At 37.4% G+C, this 18,587-nt stretch overlaps 1 protein-coding gene across 1 annotated transcript in view; it reads left to right on the top strand.

Moving 5' to 3' along the window:
- The first annotated feature begins 267 nt into the window (after positions 1 to 267).
- The window catches only part of igf1rb (insulin-like growth factor 1b receptor), an 88,656-nt gene continuing 70,336 nt past the window's right edge, over positions 268 to 18,587 (top strand). Inside the window, exons 1-2 of the mRNA XM_039658971.2 lie at positions 268 to 1,275; positions 5,367 to 5,924. Coding sequence (XP_039514905.2) covers positions 1,194 to 1,275; positions 5,367 to 5,924 — 640 coding nt within the window. The 5' untranslated portion in view covers positions 268 to 1,193. The remainder of the gene's footprint in view (positions 1,276 to 5,366; positions 5,925 to 18,587) is intronic.

Below are 18,587 nucleotides of genomic sequence, written 5' to 3'. Positions count from 1 at the left end.
GTAGACTAATTTAAATAAATAAACATTTTTAATTAATATTTATTTTGATTAACTACATAGATATCTTGTGAATTGCAATAAATAAGTAGGCTGAATAAATATTTCACCTATGAAGCACTTATACGTCTATGTAGGCAGCTAAAGGTATTGACACCGCCAGTAGCAGTGTTTTTCACTAGTCCAGGCAACCTCCAAAATCAGATCCAAATCCCTTTTGCGTGTGTGTGTGATCCAGCCCTGGTTTTCCCTCACACCTTTATCCAACGTAACGTTAGCCTACTATGCGTTTGAGTGCATGAGTGTGTGAGAGAGATCGAGCCTTGTTTACAGCGTCAAATCAACGGAGAGAGACTACATGATCTACTCCACATCCTTCACATCTCTTAAATGAACACCGACCCGATCCTTCAGAAATCATATGTGCCCTCCATACTCCGTTTCTTGACGAGAAACATCAAGCTTTGAAATCTCAGACTGAAGATGGTGGGAGGCTGAGAGAGACCATTTTAAAGCCTGGACGAATATTATTTGGCCTCTTTCTGAGTTTCTTCACCGATTTTAGGCCTTTAAAAACGCTGGATGAGAAGTACAGAGCATCTTGCAGCTGATGAAGATCACACACAGTTACACACACTCGTCCAGACTGTTTTAGCCAGCGGACCTGAGCGGGTTTCACTCAACTCCAGCGAAAACCAGCCTGCGAGGAGACCTGCAACGTGTTTTCCCCATTTTTTCCCACGCCATGGAGCATGGAAATGCGGATTATCAAGACGTCACGTGTTTTTCTTGGTTATTTTCACATAAATCGACAAGGAAAAGCTGTAAAAATAATATTTAAAACGTTTAAGGAGCCCGAGAAGCAGTGCGGTTGAATCCGCCTCATGGTGTGGGCATAACGGGCTGAGTGCTGGAGAATCTCGCCGGGGTGTCTGGAGGGTCATTTAACCCAGCAAAACACCATTAAGATGGAAGAACTTGGTTTTGTTTGAATATTTCCAGCTCATGTGTTTCTATATTTTTGTTTTCACCCCCTCCATAAAGAGGCACTAAGCTGGATAAACCAACTTTGATCATATTTTTGTACTGAGAAGACTTCAAGAGTCAAGCATCATCTACTTTGAAGGGTTGCTGCCTCCCCTATTTTGTAATACATATATTTTTTAAACGAGTATTTGCCTTGTTTTTGTACAGGAATGAGGTCTAGCAGACAGAGGCGATATTGGACCATGTTTTGTGGTCTGGTGCTGGTCCTCTCCACACTCTGTCATGGAGAAAGTAAGTTATAGTGAATGCATATGGATTAGAGCAACGTATAATTGTTGCTGGTCTAAGAAAACCTTCACTTTCATTTTTTTTTTTTGCTTTTTGCTTTCACATGTATTGTGTAATGAATGATGTTTTAAGCTTTGGCAAGAAAACTGTTTAAAATTTCAGACCAACCTGTTACTTTTCACTTAAATGCACGTGCTCCCTGCTTTCCTTATTTAAAATGTTTCATAATAGAAAATACATGGGACCACGTTTATATCATGCGTCACATAGTGCTTTGGTTATGCAAAGTCAAAAAACGAACAAAGGCATACTGCCACTGCCATTTAAAAGGTAATTTCCTAGGTATTTTACTTCTATCAAATAATTCTAGAATATAGTAATTGTGTTTTACGAGTGCCATCATGTGGGACTACAGATATAGATCTATACTTTACCAGAAGTATGAAAGTCAGACTTGAGTTATGTTCATCATGCTATAGCAGTATGGGAGATTTTGTTGACACTGACAGTATCTGTTTTAATTAATTAAACCAACAGGTTCTTTTATAGACTAGTGTTATTTCCATGCTAACAGAAATACGTTCATACTAAGAACGTTTCACTAATGTTACCCTAAAGTTATGAAAACATTATTTCTGAATGTTCAACATTCAGTTTTTTAAATTTTTAAGAATGTGGGGAAGACTATATATATTTCTCACTTTGAAAATGTTCTGGGAAAGTTACTTTTGGATGTTTTAGTAGTAGCCTATCGTTTAAAAACAGACTTAAATGTTTCACTAAAATATTTCAGGAATGAATGGTGAATGCTCAACATTTTTGTGCTACTGTTTTGATAACGTTGAAGACCAGATAACTTTAAACGAACATTAACTTTACTGGAAGAATGTTTGTTAATATCTTTGCGAGAAACTTTCCAGAATGTTAGGTTACTGTTAGCTTGGTTATCCCTAAGCCAGTCCTTTAAACAATAATTATTTTTATTTCATACAAGATACTCTGGAATTCAGACTTTAAAACAATTTTTTTTAAGTACTTAACTTCTGGTTTTCTCTTTGCAAGCGTTTGATCTTACAGTTTTTAATTTGTCTCACAACTCTTTAATGTAGAGTTAGATAAATGTCACTAACTATTAGGCTATCTCTTAAGGGTTGGCAAAATTGTTAACATAACCAATTGATAATATTGATATAAGAGTGGTTGTTTACAGTTTGTAAGATTGCTGTCATGGAAGGGCTGGTCTCTTTTAGGTTAGTAGGATACATTGGACGCTGTGATGTGGTTGCCAGTAAATGAAAGTGATTTGAAAAGAGAAAACACCATGACGTGCTCTGTACGGGCGTGTTTGTTTACTTTTTACTGTATGTCTCATGTTGTTCATGCTGTGCTGGGTTTGGAAAATTAACAATGGCATAGTCATTGTTATGATTGGATTAACCCCACATGGGCTATGCAAATTTGCCTCTGTTTTTCCAAGCAAAACTGTCTTGCGTTCATCAAAATTGGCCCCATACGTATGTGAAAAACATGCGAGATATTTTTGTCTCTTTAAAATCAACAACCCAGTAAGTTTTTACGAAAAAATTTTTTTTTTGCTTCCCCTTAATGTTTGACCACCACAACATTTCCATTTTTCCAAGTAAACTGCAAATAAAGACCCCCTGATTCATCCGATTCATCGAGAGAGAGAGAGGAAAAAAATCTGTTTTTAAAATAGAACATGCAAAAACACCCGCTCTAGCAAAACAGACCCGGTTTTGTTGATTGGAAGAGTGAGGAGTTTGTGAAGTCTGTGTAATTGGGTTTTACTGTTAACCCCAGCGGTTGCAGGGCAGCGAGGTAGTGAGGCAGAGGAGGTTCTTAGTGGAAATCCTAAGTATAACCTGTCTCTCTTGGCACAGGACGGTTTGAGATTCCCAGTGGGGCATAAATGTGGTTCAGGTTAACTGGTTGATTTATCTCGAGATCAAACGATTTGTTTATTAGTTAATCTGCATTTTTGGTTGGGTTAAAGCAGTTTTTGCGCCTTTCTTTAAATACACAGTGATTCTCGTGCATCTACTTTAGCTTTTTTATTAATCAATATTTTAATAGCAATATCTGAGATTTTATCAAACAGGATGGAATTTTGTAGAATTCCACAAAAATCATCACATAACCCATCAAATGAATTTCTGACACTAATGTTTGTGCTTTTGATTTAGTTCTAAAAATGATGTCATTTCTTAGAGGTTGATGTCAAAGAATAAAAGAATTAGCTTTTTTTACTAGTGATTTTAGAAAAGATTAAAAAGTGATAGTAAGGAAAACCGAGAACACCCAAATATGCTTAGTTCAGATAAATATTAAGAAACACCTTTAATGTTTATTTAAAGCCATTTTGTAGTGGATATTTAAAATTCACACCATGTTCATTTATTTATTTTTGTGATTTAAATGAATAGTTCACTTAAAAATGCAAATTCTGGCATCATTCACCCACCTGCTAAACACGAAATAAGATATTTTGAAGAATGTCGGTAACCAAACAGTTGATGTACCCCATTGACTTCCATAGTATTGTTTTCCTACTATGGAAGTCAATGGGGACTGGTTACAGAAATTCTCAAAATATCTTTTGTGTTCAGCAGAAGAAAGAAATTCTTTAAAATCTAAAAAGTAAAATCTTTTTTCCCCCATTTTATTAAGACAAATCTGATGGGACAAATGTAAATATACAAATACATACAAAGGTAAAAAATTGTAGAAATATCTTTGTAATGTATTTTACATACAAACATTTGATGTCAGCATTGAAATGTTGAGCAGAGAAAGTACTGTCTGAACTTCTGTTAGCAAAAAATACGAGGCCTTCTTGCTTTTAGGTTTTGTATCCCATGTCCATATGAACGCGTTTTGTTGCGATCTGTTTTGTTGTACAATTTGAAGTGTTAGGATTTACTAGCTTGGGTTAAAAGCTTTGTTTCCCTCCTGCTTCATTTCTAAACAGTGACATCAGTTTATGACCTAATTTCCAAATGCCTCCACTCTGCTACCTTTGAGAGTTCGCAATGGTGGGCTGGAATTGGGTTATCAAATGTAAACATGAGATTTGGAGAGCCATCAAAGCAATAAAGATAGCACTGTTTACTCAGCAGTGTGAAAATGTTAGAGTCCGCAGACAGACTGGGTGCTGTCTGTCTTCCAGCGTGGTGAAAGATGCTTGTTTTTGCAAAAGCTTAATTCTGTTTTCTAGCATAATGAATGTAATACAGCAATGCACACTTGTTTGAATCAGATTTAAGGATGACTAGCCTATAAAAGAAAGGACGTTCAGGGTGGAATGAGTGGGCCTTTTCTCTCCGAGATTATCTAAGATTTAAAGGGTTATAAACTTTTAGGTAATGTTATCTTTTAGGGTTTAATTTAAGCTCTATAATTCAAGAGCTCTCTAATTATCTTATTGCATTTTCCAGGGCTCATTTTTTTTTTCGCTCTTTCTTTGTGTTTTGCCTGTGGGCAAATCGCGCCGTGGAAAATAAACAGCGTAATGGGTGGTAGTGAAAGCAGAGATGTCTGTCTCAGGATTCCTGTCATAAAAACACAAAAATCTGTCTTATAAAGGCTCCCTCATGGCAGTGTGTCAGTAGCAGAAGAAAAACTGCAGTTGGTCGAAACTTCTCGCACATCTCTGGCTTGACAGTCAGTAAATAAGTGTTAGTTTTTTTTGGCCTAAATCATTCGTTTCGTGTTTATTCAGCAATTGGTAAATGCGTTTTGTCGTCACTTACTCGCTCTCAAACCTATATGCGATATTATTCTTCAGTCAAACATAAAAATATATATTTTAAGGAGCGTTCTGGTGCAAACAACATTGGAACCCAAGATGTCTTCAAAATGTATTCTTTTGCGTTTCACTGAAGAATGAAAGTCGCACCGGTTTGGAATGACAAGTTGCGATGCAAATTATTATGTAACATTTCCATGAATCCATCTATTCATTCAAATATTCAAGGTTGGTTTTAAGCATCATCCGAATGACTTGCTACCTGTGACTGTTGAATGTTACTATTGCATTGATTATCGTCTGAATGTTTGTGTTTTCCTCCTTTCAGTCTGTGGTCCAGGCATTGACATTGGCAATGATATCAGTAATTTCAAGCGGCTGGAGAACTGTACAGTGGTTGAGGGATACCTGCAGATCCTCCTCATCGGAGGCAAGAACAATAACAACCAGGAGTTCTTCCGCACCCTGAGTTTCCCCAAACTGACCATGATTACGGATTACCTTCTCCTCTTCCGTGTGTCCGGGCTGGAAAGCCTCAGCACCCTCTTTCCTAATCTTGCTGTGATCCGGGGCCGCAACTTGTTCTACAACTACGCCCTGGTCATATTTGAGCTGACCAGCCTGAAGGACATCGGCCTTTACAACCTGCGGAACATCACGCGGGGTGCGATACGAATCGAGAAGAATCCCGAGCTCTGCTACTTGGATTCTGTAGACTGGTCTCTCATTATGAATGCTGAATTGAACAATTACATTGATGGAAATAAACAGTCCAAGGAGTGTGGAAATGTTTGCCCGGGAATCATGGAGGACAACCTACAATGCAGGACCAACTTTAACAGGATAGACAATTACAGATGCTGGACCTCCAACCATTGCCAGAAAGGTGAGTTACTGGGTTTCTTCGTCTTGTTGAGAGAGTTGTTGAGAGATCATCTGATCCACTTTTTTCAGACAGCAAAGTCAGTATCTGATACGTTGACATTGCATGGTACAGTGATGATGACATGTAGTAGTTAGCAATTTGAGGAAAAAGTCAGCAAATACTAGCGAATTTGGACATGGCTTTTGACAATATTGCATTTTTTATGATGTTATAGCTAGGCTACATGTTGTCTCAACTGTAATTTCACAAACTGAGGTTTGTAAACATCAGTTTTTGTTATTTTTCTGCTGTTCAGACTACGAAAAACTAAACCGAATTAAGTCGTGTATGGCCAAAAAATCTGAAAAGTTAGAATTAGCTCTAAAATCCTGTGCTGTTAAAGCAGTGATCTCAAACTCAATTCCAATAGAGAGCCTAAGTCCCGCCCCTTCCGGTCGACCACCATGGGGCCTTATTTCGGAAAAATATTGTATGATAGTCAATGGCGAGAGACAACAAATATTTTGATCTCGTTTGAATTGTGCTCTGAATTGCACATATGATGTTTGTCAATTTAAAAGATACATTTTAAACTAAAGAAAGTCGCCGTTTGATGTGAAACCGTTGAGGTATAAGACTGTGAAAATACTAATTACAAAGACTACAACCCCCAAAGGCGCACGTTTTCTCAATGAATGAAGCTAACTTTACTGAGGCTAATGTCTGTCATTGTTTCTATAGTCTTGCGTTATAATCGTAACGTTACGCCGTCATACCTGAGTGTTTTTGTACCAGACTGCACACACACGAGCAGCAGATCTTGCTCATTGTTTCGCTTCCCGGGAGATGTAGTTCATTGAGCGATTTTCACATAAAACTAAAAGTTACTCTTTTGTTTTATGACAAACAGTGATGTTTTTGACTTTTAGAATTATCTTTTAAATTGACAAACATCATATGTGTAATTCAGGGCACAGTTTAGATGGAATAAAAAGATAAGTTGTCTCTCGCCATTGACTACCACACATATTTTTTCCGAAATAAAGTCCCATGAGCGGAAGCGGAGGGGCGGGACTTAGGCTCTCTATTGCCTTTATGCACAGCTGCACTACTTCCTGAACTTAAGCCAGCTCCTTGTTTCCTGTCTGCCATTATTGGCCAAATTAATGAATTCAGGTGTGCTGACCTCAGTAGTCATGGCAACAATAATCAGACACACCTGAATTAATCAAGTTTGGCCAACAATGGCAGACAGGAAACAACTCTAATCAGACACACCCTGGTTTGGTTTTGGGAAACGCCAATGTTGAACTATGTTGGTAACAACAGAACTTGTAGTTGGCTAACGATGCTTTTGGGAAACACACATCTTAAAAAGAAATTAAAATGTACAGTTTTTGCTAATGGACTCTATATTAACTCTTGTGGTAAAATGCTGAGAATAGTTATTATTAATTACTGCATTTCACAGTTTCTGTCTGTCAGTGATGATCTCCTTACATCCAGGCATCTGTCAAAGCTTTTCTCCGGTTGTTATCAGTTAAGAAGAGCCAGGTCATCCAGCATTTTTCTTAAGCTATAGTAGAATTCATATCTCGGCTGGTTTATTGAAGTGAAGAGAAGAAAAAAGTGCAAATTTGCTAAAGGCCATATTTTAGTATTTTTGGTTCTTCTTTGACTTAGTGTGCGTTCACACCGGGTGCGAATAGTGCATCAAATTCGCGCCTGACGCGCCTAGTTTGACGCTTGACCACTTTGTGTTAATTCGTGTGTCAAGAGCGAAACTGACGCGGGTAAAATTTTAAAAGTTTGAAGCGAAATTTATGCGCGTCAAAACCGAAAACCGTTTGACGGCCATCGAGCATTCATAATTTTTTTTTCTCTCTCACGTCCAGACATGAACTTATGCACATATGTTGATTGTCTTTACATCATAATACTATTTCATATAATCTAGATATGGAATGAATAACTTTCAATACAAAATGAACATGTATCGTGTATAGAAATAATGTTTTAAGTGATAAAATATTTGCTTTTTTGTGCATAATCCCACCATGCATTTAGTCATATTACAAAATAATTTATTGAAGCATCCAGACACTTCACCACATGAGCAAGCAGCTAGGCTCCTGATTGGTTAACGCGGCGTGAATTCACGCCAAAGTTCAGATTTTTCAACTCGGGCGGCAGACGCGAATTTGCGTCAAACGCGTGAAATGGCACTAACTAAATCATTCGCGCGTAACGCGCCAAACGCGGCAGACGCTCAATTCACGCGAACGAGGCGTTTGCGCGTCTTCTGCGCCGCGCTCCACGCCTCATTCGCGCTGCAGGAATTTTTTATGCGCGTAGCGCGTCTTTGCATTGACTTAACATTGAAATCATTCGCGCCTGACGCGCTATTCGCGTCCGGTGTGAACGTATTAGACTACATTCACAATGAAAAATGAAGTCTGGTCATTGCAGAGGGTTTCATATGTGCTAGACTTTTTTTAAGATAATGGCCTAGTCTACAGGAAAGTTTGTGTCCGGACGCGTCCTTAATATCAATATCAAATTCCTGACAGTGGTAGTGAACCGGATTAAAACAAGAAAATTTGTTTGAGAAATATACGTTTTTTTGTTTTCATCAAGATCTTCACAAAGATCCAGAAAGCCACTATAAACTTGAAATATAAGCAGAACGCATGCACGGAGAGGTCTGGTAACGGTTGTAGTCTTCCACTATTGTGGTTTCTTTGGACAGAAGGATGCTGCAGTGGCAGACAAAGCGCCTCTCTCTGAAGGCAAAATACTTTAGCAGTTCCTCCCACTTTCCATATAATTACCTTGTTTTCCTTTAACACAGATGTTTCTTCAAGGGCTGGTAGTGGTTTCCAGTCAGTCTGCCTTGCCTTTTTTTTTTCTTCCCAGCTCTTTAATTACCCAGTCAGGACTTGTTGTTCACCAGCCTTGTACTTTACATTTCAGCTACATTTAGAGTAGACAGAGCTTACTGCAAATGTCTACACACATGCACACAGGAAAGAGCCCACATCAGATAGACTACTTAACAGTTCAAGTTGAGTTGAGATGCAAAATATTCAGCAGATCTGGAACAGTTATCCTCTTCTTGCTGCACAAAACTCTTTCCACTATGATGCTGGTGGTTTGTTATATGTGGTGGCTAAGGGATAGTTCACCCAAAAATCAAAATTGTGTCACCATTTACTTGCCCTCAAGTTGTTCCAAACCCATATACATTTCTTTGTTCTGGTGAACACAAAGAAAGATAGTTTAAAGAATGTTTTTTACCAAACAGTTGTTGGGCCACCATTGACTTCCATTGTATGGAAATACTATGGAAGACAATGATGCCCCAACAACAGTTTGGTTACAAACATAAAACTCTCAAGCACCATATGACTTTTGTGGTATTTTCCAAATCTTGAAGTCATACACAATAGCTTTGTGTGAGAAATAATCATAAATGTAAGTATTAATGTAAGATCTTCTTGACATTAGCACTTTCTTTTCATGGTGAGAGTAGCAGCGATGTCTGATTCCTCAAAGGATCGTTTGTTTCAGTCATATCTTTTCAATAAATCACTTGGTCTGGTTTAAAATGTAAATGATTTGTACAAGAATCACTTCAGGTTGCTGGCTCAATGATTTGTTTTGTTTGAATATCAAATTACATTTTAGTCTATTTCCCACACAAATGACTTGGTATATAGTGTGTCGTATGGGCTCTTATGCTACTTTTGTGTTCTTGTTGGAGCTTGAAAGCTTCAGTCTTTGTTCGCTGTAACTGAATATAAGAGTGATCATGATAGTCTTCAGAATTTCCTTTTGAGATCCACCCGAAAACGAAAGTCTTGCAGGTTTTGGATGACATAAAGGTTAATAGATAAGGATTGAATATTCATTTTGGGCTGAACTTGCTGTATGAATTCAGATTTTACTTTGCAATCTTTACCGAACGTATATTTTTCTTCAGAAAAAACTCATCAGAAAGAGATCCTTTAAAAGACAGCAACGCGAGGTGATTACATAACAGCAACTAGAAAACCCAAACATGACCTTTTCAATACCTTGTTAGCTACAGTTTGATCATAACTCTAACCTTGAAGCAGTAAATGTCACATGTATTGGATATTTATCCCAGTAACAGATGTGTCAGTGTAATATGATGCCTTATGGGGGTGTTTTCCTTTGCAGGACAAAATCTGCATCAGGCAAAAGTTTGGATGTTAGATTGAAATCTAAATTATACTTTGTTTGGATCACGCTACCTGTTGTTTATTAGCCATTTTCTGTGTTTGCAAAGAGCTTTGCTATTGTCTGTCGGTGTCTTTGTTTATTTTACAGGTTAGACGTATCTTATATTATAAGTTGTTTGTGGAAAATAAATTGTCCAGACCAGAACGCCGGCTCTGGAACGTGTCTTTTGAAGACTCAAATAAGGAATTTTTGACGTCTTTTTTGCTGTGATGTTCTTTGGGATGGCAGTAGAAGTGATGTTGGATGTCTGCCGTGAGATTTGATGAAGTAGTGAGATTTTGGAGTGGTCTTTCACAGGTGACAGGTGAATGCTTTCTTTCATCTCTCTGCTGACCACCGTTGGGTGGAGACCAAGCGAAAATGTCACTGAAATGTCAAGCGCTTTAGCCGAATAGATTACAATGTCTTATGACTCAGAACTGGAGATTTCTTCTTTGCTCTGAATACCACACGGTATTAGGCAGTTTTTAATTTTGCTGTGTAGTTAGTTCTCCCTTTTTCTTTCATGCAAACACGAAGTCAAAGGGTGTGCGCTAATAGATTCCGATCCATAAAACACTTACAGGAAAGTTTGCTTATTAAATTGGTCCTTAATGTTGCTAGGGCTGTGACGGTGGCAGTTTTTTTTCCGCAATCGACCATATATATATATATATATATATATATATATATATATATATATATATATATATTTACCTGCGGTGGTTGGGGATGTTTATATAAACAAATGATCCGATTACTTGATTAATCGTTCGATCAAGTGCTAGATTAATTGATTACAAAACAAAAAAAAAACAATAAATAAAGAGCAAATCTACAGAACAGGACATGTTAGAAACAATCAAAATAAATCTAAAAAAAAACAAGTAAATAAAAAAAACACCGTGTAACCTTTAGAAGGCTATTTGCATTTTCCCCGGCAACTCACAGGTAGAGGTTTCGCCCAATGGGCTGTTTACACCTGGCCACTTCATGCATTTTGTAAGATCGGATAGCTATCCAATAGGGGATTATCACGCTTCCGGGTTTCATGGGCGGGATTTGTCAACTTTGTGCATGTCCACTTCCGACGCAGTTCAACAATGCCTGAGACGAAGGCTATTTATATCACTGCTCTGTTCCACTTTGTAAATCTAACCAACAACGCCAACCCTACTTAGGTTTTCATGGATTCCCCACTGAATTGAGTATAAGGAAGAAGTGGATTAAAACTTTAAAATAAAACAAGGTAGCACGTTTGTTTGCAGCCGGCACTTTAGTGAATCAGACTAATTTACCAGGGATGCCGTATGAATAAACTTAGTGTAGTCCGTTATCAGTTCGCCAGCGAAATCGGTGATTCAACGGAAGTGGCAGTGCACAAAGATCACAGAATCTGGAAGTACTACGTATCAGCGTGATAATCCCCTATGAACGCATTTGAGACGGGTTTGAATCCGATCGCTCACACCACTTCAGGAGGTTATCTGACTGGGCATTCCAGATGAAACTGGACAAGTGCATCTAGTTGTTGAAATCACGTACATTTTACTCGTCCCAAAAACGCTAAAACATAAACGTGTGAGAGCGTGTTATATGTCATGTTATGAAAACTTGCTCAACTCTCTCATTCGTCACAAATCCAAACGTTTGGCTGTGATGTAACATTTAATTGCTAACCTATTATTTTTTTTGTAAACAAAGCTTAGTGCTTCACTCCTGTCATAATATTTGTGTAAAACATCATTTACATTTTAAAAATAAGTTCTGCCGGATCAGTGGTGTGGCTGTCAAGTTTACCGGCACAGCCCTAAATGTGGCCTGTGTTGTTAGCCATGTCTTACATTTAAAAAAAAAAAAAAAACTTAAGTTGTCACTGCCACAAAGCTAGGGTGGTTGCTAAGGCGTTGCTATGGAGTTGCAAAAGTATTCTCGGATGTTCAGTTGAAGGAGTTCATTTTCCAGCAAAGCTGTTTTCATCAATGCCGTATAATATGTTATTGGTCAAGTACAAATCTAAGCAATTAGCAAATTACCTATTTTAAAAAGATAGTGAATATGTGTTTTAAAATATAACAAAAAATCATATTAAGATGCATACATTTGAGGCGTATAAATGATGTAAAACTTGTTTTGTGGTGGAATATATAAAATATGTATTTTAGACATCATATTCGATACTATATAAATTATGTAAAAATAACAATGTAAAACAGTTTGTTTTTGTGTGTTGGAACCAGTGAAATTATTAGGTGAATAAATTAAAAAATGAGATTGAAATTTTGTTACACAACAAAGTTTAAAACTTGTTATGGTTTTGTAGTCACTTTTGTAGTGGGGTTTTATAGTTTTTTATAGTCTCTAACATTAGCAGCAGCAGTAATGTGACGCTTGCCTTGGCGTCACACCACAAAAAAAAAAACGTACACGTTTGTCAATGCTTTCTGGCAAATGGCCAGTGTAAAGAACCTAAGGCGAAACGTTTGTTTTGATTTCAGATGTAGACGTTTCACTACTACCAATGTGGCTGACTAAGTTACGAGCACAGTCTCTGCTATCTAGCCGAAGAGCGAGCCGCGGCGCCCCGCGGGAGGGAAAGCACTCATCACTTAATGAGCTGCCTCTGAGTGATCTCATCCGCTCTGCACCACGGCCGGAAACATTCAGCCCCCGACAAACGCTTGGGGGACTCTCTCAAAACGGCCGACCGGAGAATGGGGGCCTTGTTTTAATTACCGTCCGTTTATCTTGCCCACATGTAAAGGCTGGGTTTTTGCCTAGCCAGGCAGCACAATGGTGTGACTTCCTCTTTGTGTTCTGCCTCTCCCAAATACTTCATTAACCTCGGCGGACAGTATAACTCTTTCACCGGAGCATTGTGTCTTCGCTAGAGCGGTTCAGTGCCTGAGTCACTGTCAAAGACACAGTCTGCCCTTGATAGTATCATGCTGAATAGTCTTGGCTGTCATCAAGTTTACATATTTGTCAAACTTTGTTGTGTGGCTAGCAACAGTTTGTTTTAGATAAGAACTGCATGTGAACTGCATGCTGGTGTAATTTATGGATGTTTTGGATTTATGGAATGGATTAACCCTTCTTGCCCCAAAATTAAAAACATATAAAAAGTTTTAAATAAATATTGTGTGTGTTATATACATAAATGATATAATTAGTATAAACATTAAGACTGGGTTAAATATATCGATTTCTCGATTTGTTTTTATGATAACCACCATATGTTTATTAGGGTTGGGTATCGAGAATCGAGTATCGATTGGAACCGAGACTAACTTTTCGTTTTTCCCGGAATCGTTCAAAAGTTAAAATTTCGATTCCTAGTTTCGATATTCACATTCACAGTCTGCATTCACAGTCGGAAAAAGAAACCGCTGAACAACACCAACGAAGAAGCGTCTACCGGAAGTGTTGGCATAACCGCGCGAGTTGAACATGAGTAGCTTACGTCGGCGGTCCAAAGTGTGGCTTCACTTTTCTAAAAAAATAACGAAATCTCGGCAAAATGCAAAATTTGTGACAGAAGGAGTATTTCCTTCAGAAAGACCGTTGGTTAGCAAGGTTAGCTAAACTTTTTTGACCCTGCCTCTTAAAAGAATCGGAATCGAGAATCGTTAGGAACCTGAATCGAAACAAGGAATCGGAATCGGAATCAGAATCGTTCAAATTCAAACGATACCCAACCCTAATGTTTATATTTAAAAAAACAGTAGAAACATTGTCCTTATAACAAATATATTGTAGAATTATTATAAAAACTTGTGTAATTTAAATGTAGCCTACAAATCAGTTATTTTAACCATTATTATTATAGTGTTGTAGGGCTGTGAAACGATTAATTGCGATTAATCGCATCGAAAATAAAAGTTTGTGTTTACATAATATACGTGTGTATAGTGTGTAAATTATTTTGTTTATGTAACTACTACACACATATGCATGTATATATTTAATGTGTTATTAATATCAAATATTTATATTTATGTATAATATTAATTTTGTATAAATGTATAAAGTATATACATGCAAATATTTCTTAAATATTTACATGCATGTGTGTGTATTTATATATACAAAATAATTATACACACTACACAAACATATATTATGTAAACACAAACTTTTATTCTGGATGCGATTAATCGTTTCACAGCCCTATAATAATATACCAACTGGTGTTCCCTGTATAGTACAGTTTCCGGGTTGGCCCTAATTAATCTATCTAATTTAATCCAATCAGGGTCTGTTCACCCAAAAATGAAAATTCTGTCATTATCACAAGAACAACCTGATGGTGAGTGAATGATGACAAAATGTTCATTTTTTGGGTGCCTATCCCTTTAAGATGCAAACATAACTTGCATAGAATGGCCATTTGTATTTTTATTCGATTTTATTTCATTATGTATTTGATTAAATGTATTTGATTAATTGTTTTTTTATTTTTCTTTTGATTTTGGGGTGAAATATGACGTAGACCCACCAGTGTAGCCATATACCTTGAGTCCCGTTTGTCATTTAAGTGCTCTCTCAGTCGGATTCTTGCAGTGTCTGCTCAGGCATGCCGAAACATCCGTTATCAGACTGTCTGTGTGTGGCGTCGCCGGTGGAGCAAACGGGAAGAGAGGAATCTGTCCCTTTAAGTGGGCATATAATTAGGCAGGAATTCCAGCTGGCTTAGTCACCGCTGTATGGGGAGGATAAAGGGGAAACCATCGCTCTCAGCCATTGCAGGGACCACTGGCCTCGCTCTATCATTCTGCAAGAATGTGTGTGAAAATCATGGGGGTAGGGGTGGGGTTGCTGTGGTGATAGCAGGGGTTGCTTTGCAAGGGCAGTCTGGGGTTGTGTGATTTTGGCACCGCTTGTTTAACCAGTTGGATTCCAGGCTTTTGCCCAAACACGTTAGGAATGATCTAACCTTTGGGCATAGTATAGGTAATGGCTTCAAGGAAGGCTTATCTTTTCCTTTTGTCTGTCGCTAGCTCTTTTGTTCAGGAAAGCGTCTGGAAATGCTTAATAAAAGCCCATTGGACAACTTTTGCTCTTTTGAAAGTGCTTTTGAAGACAACATGTTACCTCATCCCACACCGTTTCAGACATGAATGATGAATCATGCTGCTTATTGAAGAGATCCATGTCTAGAGACCAAAATACATCGACTCGGATGTGGACTTTTTGTCTTCGGCCAGTAAGAACGAAACAACCAAACAGCAAGTTCTGAATTAAATGTGGTTACATATAACAAATATGTAAATGTTCACTACCATTCAAAAGTTTGGGATTTGTATGATTTTTTTCAAAATGTTTTTGAAGATGTGTTATTCTCACGAATGCTGCATTTATTTGATCAAAACAGTAATATTGTGAACTATTATTACTAGGGTTGTCAAACGAGTAATCGCGATTAATCGCATCCAAAATAAAAGTTTGTGTTTACATAATGTGGGTGCACTGTGTATAATTTTTTTATGTATATATACATAAATACACACACATGTATATTTAAGAAAAAAATTTATTTATATATACAAAATATTTATATTTACATATCATATAAATGATATATATAAATCTATATACAGTATATACATGAAAGTAGCCTATTTCTTATATATATATATAAATAAATTATACGCAGTGCACCCACATATAATATGTAAACACAAACTTTTATTTTGGATGCAATTAATCGCGATTTTTGGATGCGATTAATCGTCTGGTCTGACATCCCTAATTATTACTATTTATTTATTATATTTTCAGCTTCATCTTCAGTGTCACATGATCCTTCAGAAATCATGCTAATATGCTGATTTTCTGCTCATGAAACATTTCATATCAATGTTGAAAACAGTTGTATTGCTTAATAAACCATTACACATACATTTGTATCATGATTCTTTGATAAATGGAAAGAACAGCATTTATTTGAAATGGAGTAATAGAATGGAATAGAATATTTTGACATCAGAAAAACCTTTTTTCTGAACACAACTTAATTAGAAAAAACATTTTCATTTTCCTGTTGAGTTTGTGCTTAGAGGCTGCAAAAAAATACTTTGTGTTGTCTTTAAGGTTAAGTTTAGTGTTAAAAGTAGAGCCAGACCGATATATCGGCAGACCGATATTATCGGCCGATATTAGGCATTTTCCAAACTATCGGTATCGGCAGTTATAATGGCCGATAAATGAATATTTCAAAAATAAAATAAAAACGGACAAAACGAGGGCACTCCACCAGAGGGCACTCTACACCGTTTCTGTTGGCAACACTCGTTGAGTTGGTCACGAGACATACATTGCTTGAATAACAATTAAAAGAACATCCACATCAGTTCTCTTAACTCAAATAAGCATGACAAAATTTGTGACTATCATGTCCAGTTTTAAAAAAATAAATAAATAAAATATCGTCCGATATATATCGGATTTTAAAACCCAAAAATATTTGTATCGGCTTTAAATCCTTTATCGGTCGGGCTCTAGTTAAAAGGCGTATTGCTTATGAAAAGATGCAACCCTCTGACATTTCTAGTAGGATTTGAATCGGTCTGAATTGAATGACCCTCTTTGTTAATAAGTTCTGTTGATTAGATTAGCACATCCTCCCAGCTATCTCTGCAGTTTGTTTTCAGACCCCTTTTTTCCGGCTTGATGGTAGCACCAACCCAGTGAGACTCCTCCACCACATGAACGAGTGCAGGAAGTGGAGTAAACGGAGATAATTTGGATCCGTCTGTTTCTTCCTCTTGTGCGACTGAAGCATATGAAGGGGAAATTGGTTCTCGCGTGCCATGCGTGGAGAGAGTTTCCTGCAGATTTACAGGGGAGCTGTGATTCATCCCACACACTCAGTCTCTCATTCACAGAAACGCTAGCGTGATGTCGCTTCCTGTTTCATACGCTGCCACGGTTTGTAGATTACCCGCAGTCAGAGTGTGATGCCAGCAACGATGTCATTTTTTTTGTCACCGTCACATTTTGTCCTTCTTAGTTAATGAGACTAAAGATTTGTTTTTTTGGATTTTCCCAAAAATGACCTTGAAAGCTACTGGATTATTAGTTGAATCCTCCTCTCCTCGGGTGATTTTATTGACAGAATGATGTTGCAGCTGATTTTGGCGCATGTCAAAATATTTGTGTTGTCAACTTGGTTCAACGTTGGGCTTATTCTTGTCTTTAAGGGCTTCATCTTTGCTTGTTGTGACGCTGATGTGTTTCCCTTCCCGTCCTGGAGCAGACAGTTAGACTTAATCCAGGGCCTCATTACGGTTGTCAGCGCTGTCCCTAATGGCCACAGGTATCTGGGAGCGCCCCGTCGAGCTGTCTTCCTGTCTGTCTCTTCTGGAACACCCGGCATTACTTGTCCGTTAGCTATAACGAATGATTTACAGTGTGTCACTCATTAAATTTCGCAAGATATTTCTGTGGCGTAATTGTTTGTAAGCCACTGAAAGAGACCAAATCTGATTCTGAAAAGCTTCCTTTTGGCCATCTCTAATGGAGATTCATTTGACCATCGTGGAATAAAGCAATAATGATTTTTTATCACAATAAAACAATAATTTTTTACACAGCTTTGGGGTTTTCTTAATCATTACAAGTAGTTGGAGTGTTTTTAAGACATCAGTATGGATGGGAATCATAAGGATTTGGGTTCCTAATTTAATGACTTGCAATCTGATTTACTCATAAGTGTTTTTAATTCACTAAAGGCCCCATATACTCAGCAAAGTTATTTTTCGTACTTTGCTTAGGGGTCAAAAGAACTCATGAAACGAACACAAATTGAATTTTGATTTTGCCTGATTTTGTTCGAAATGACATCAGTTCGTTCTTTGTGTAGTGTATATGTACTTTATATACGCCTTAAGAATCGGCTCATAAAGTTCATGCTTGTTTAGGTTTTCAATATATTTATTTAGTTTATTCATTAACATAGATTCTCATAAGGAGTAATTTGTTGGGAATCAACTGCTGCATGTATTTAATTCACTAAAAAGTACTGGCTCATAAGAGTCCATTTTTGGGGATTTGGACAATGCAATTTATACTGGTTTTATTATTTTCTAACAAAGCTTCTCTTAAGGAGTCAAGCCACACTGGTCGTGCATTGATTAAGGAACCAGCTCATAATTTTCACTATGACAGTCATGCAGTTTATATTTAGTTATTTTTGTGCCTTTTTGCCCTAACAAACCTACTCCGAATCATTTGTTTGGCAATTGAACTACTTTGGTTGTGCTGTAGGGCAGGCAATGTTTGTGATTCACTGAAGAACCAGCCCATTAATCATTTGATATGAATTTGTACAATGCCTACTGAGCTGTTTTTATTTGTTTTATTTATTAAGCTTCTTATAAGGAGTTGTTTGATTGGGAATTGGATTACACTGGTCTGTTTTTGATGCCCTAAAAAAGA

The sequence above is a fragment of the Pimephales promelas genome, chromosome 1 (assembly GCF_988280905.1).
Source record: "Pimephales promelas chromosome 1, fPimPro1.hap1.1, whole genome shotgun sequence".
In the NCBI taxonomy this organism is placed as follows: Eukaryota; Metazoa; Chordata; class Actinopteri; order Cypriniformes; family Leuciscidae; genus Pimephales; species Pimephales promelas.
Note: the sequence above shows the minus strand (reverse complement) of the source record. Positions and strands in the feature narration are given on the sequence as shown.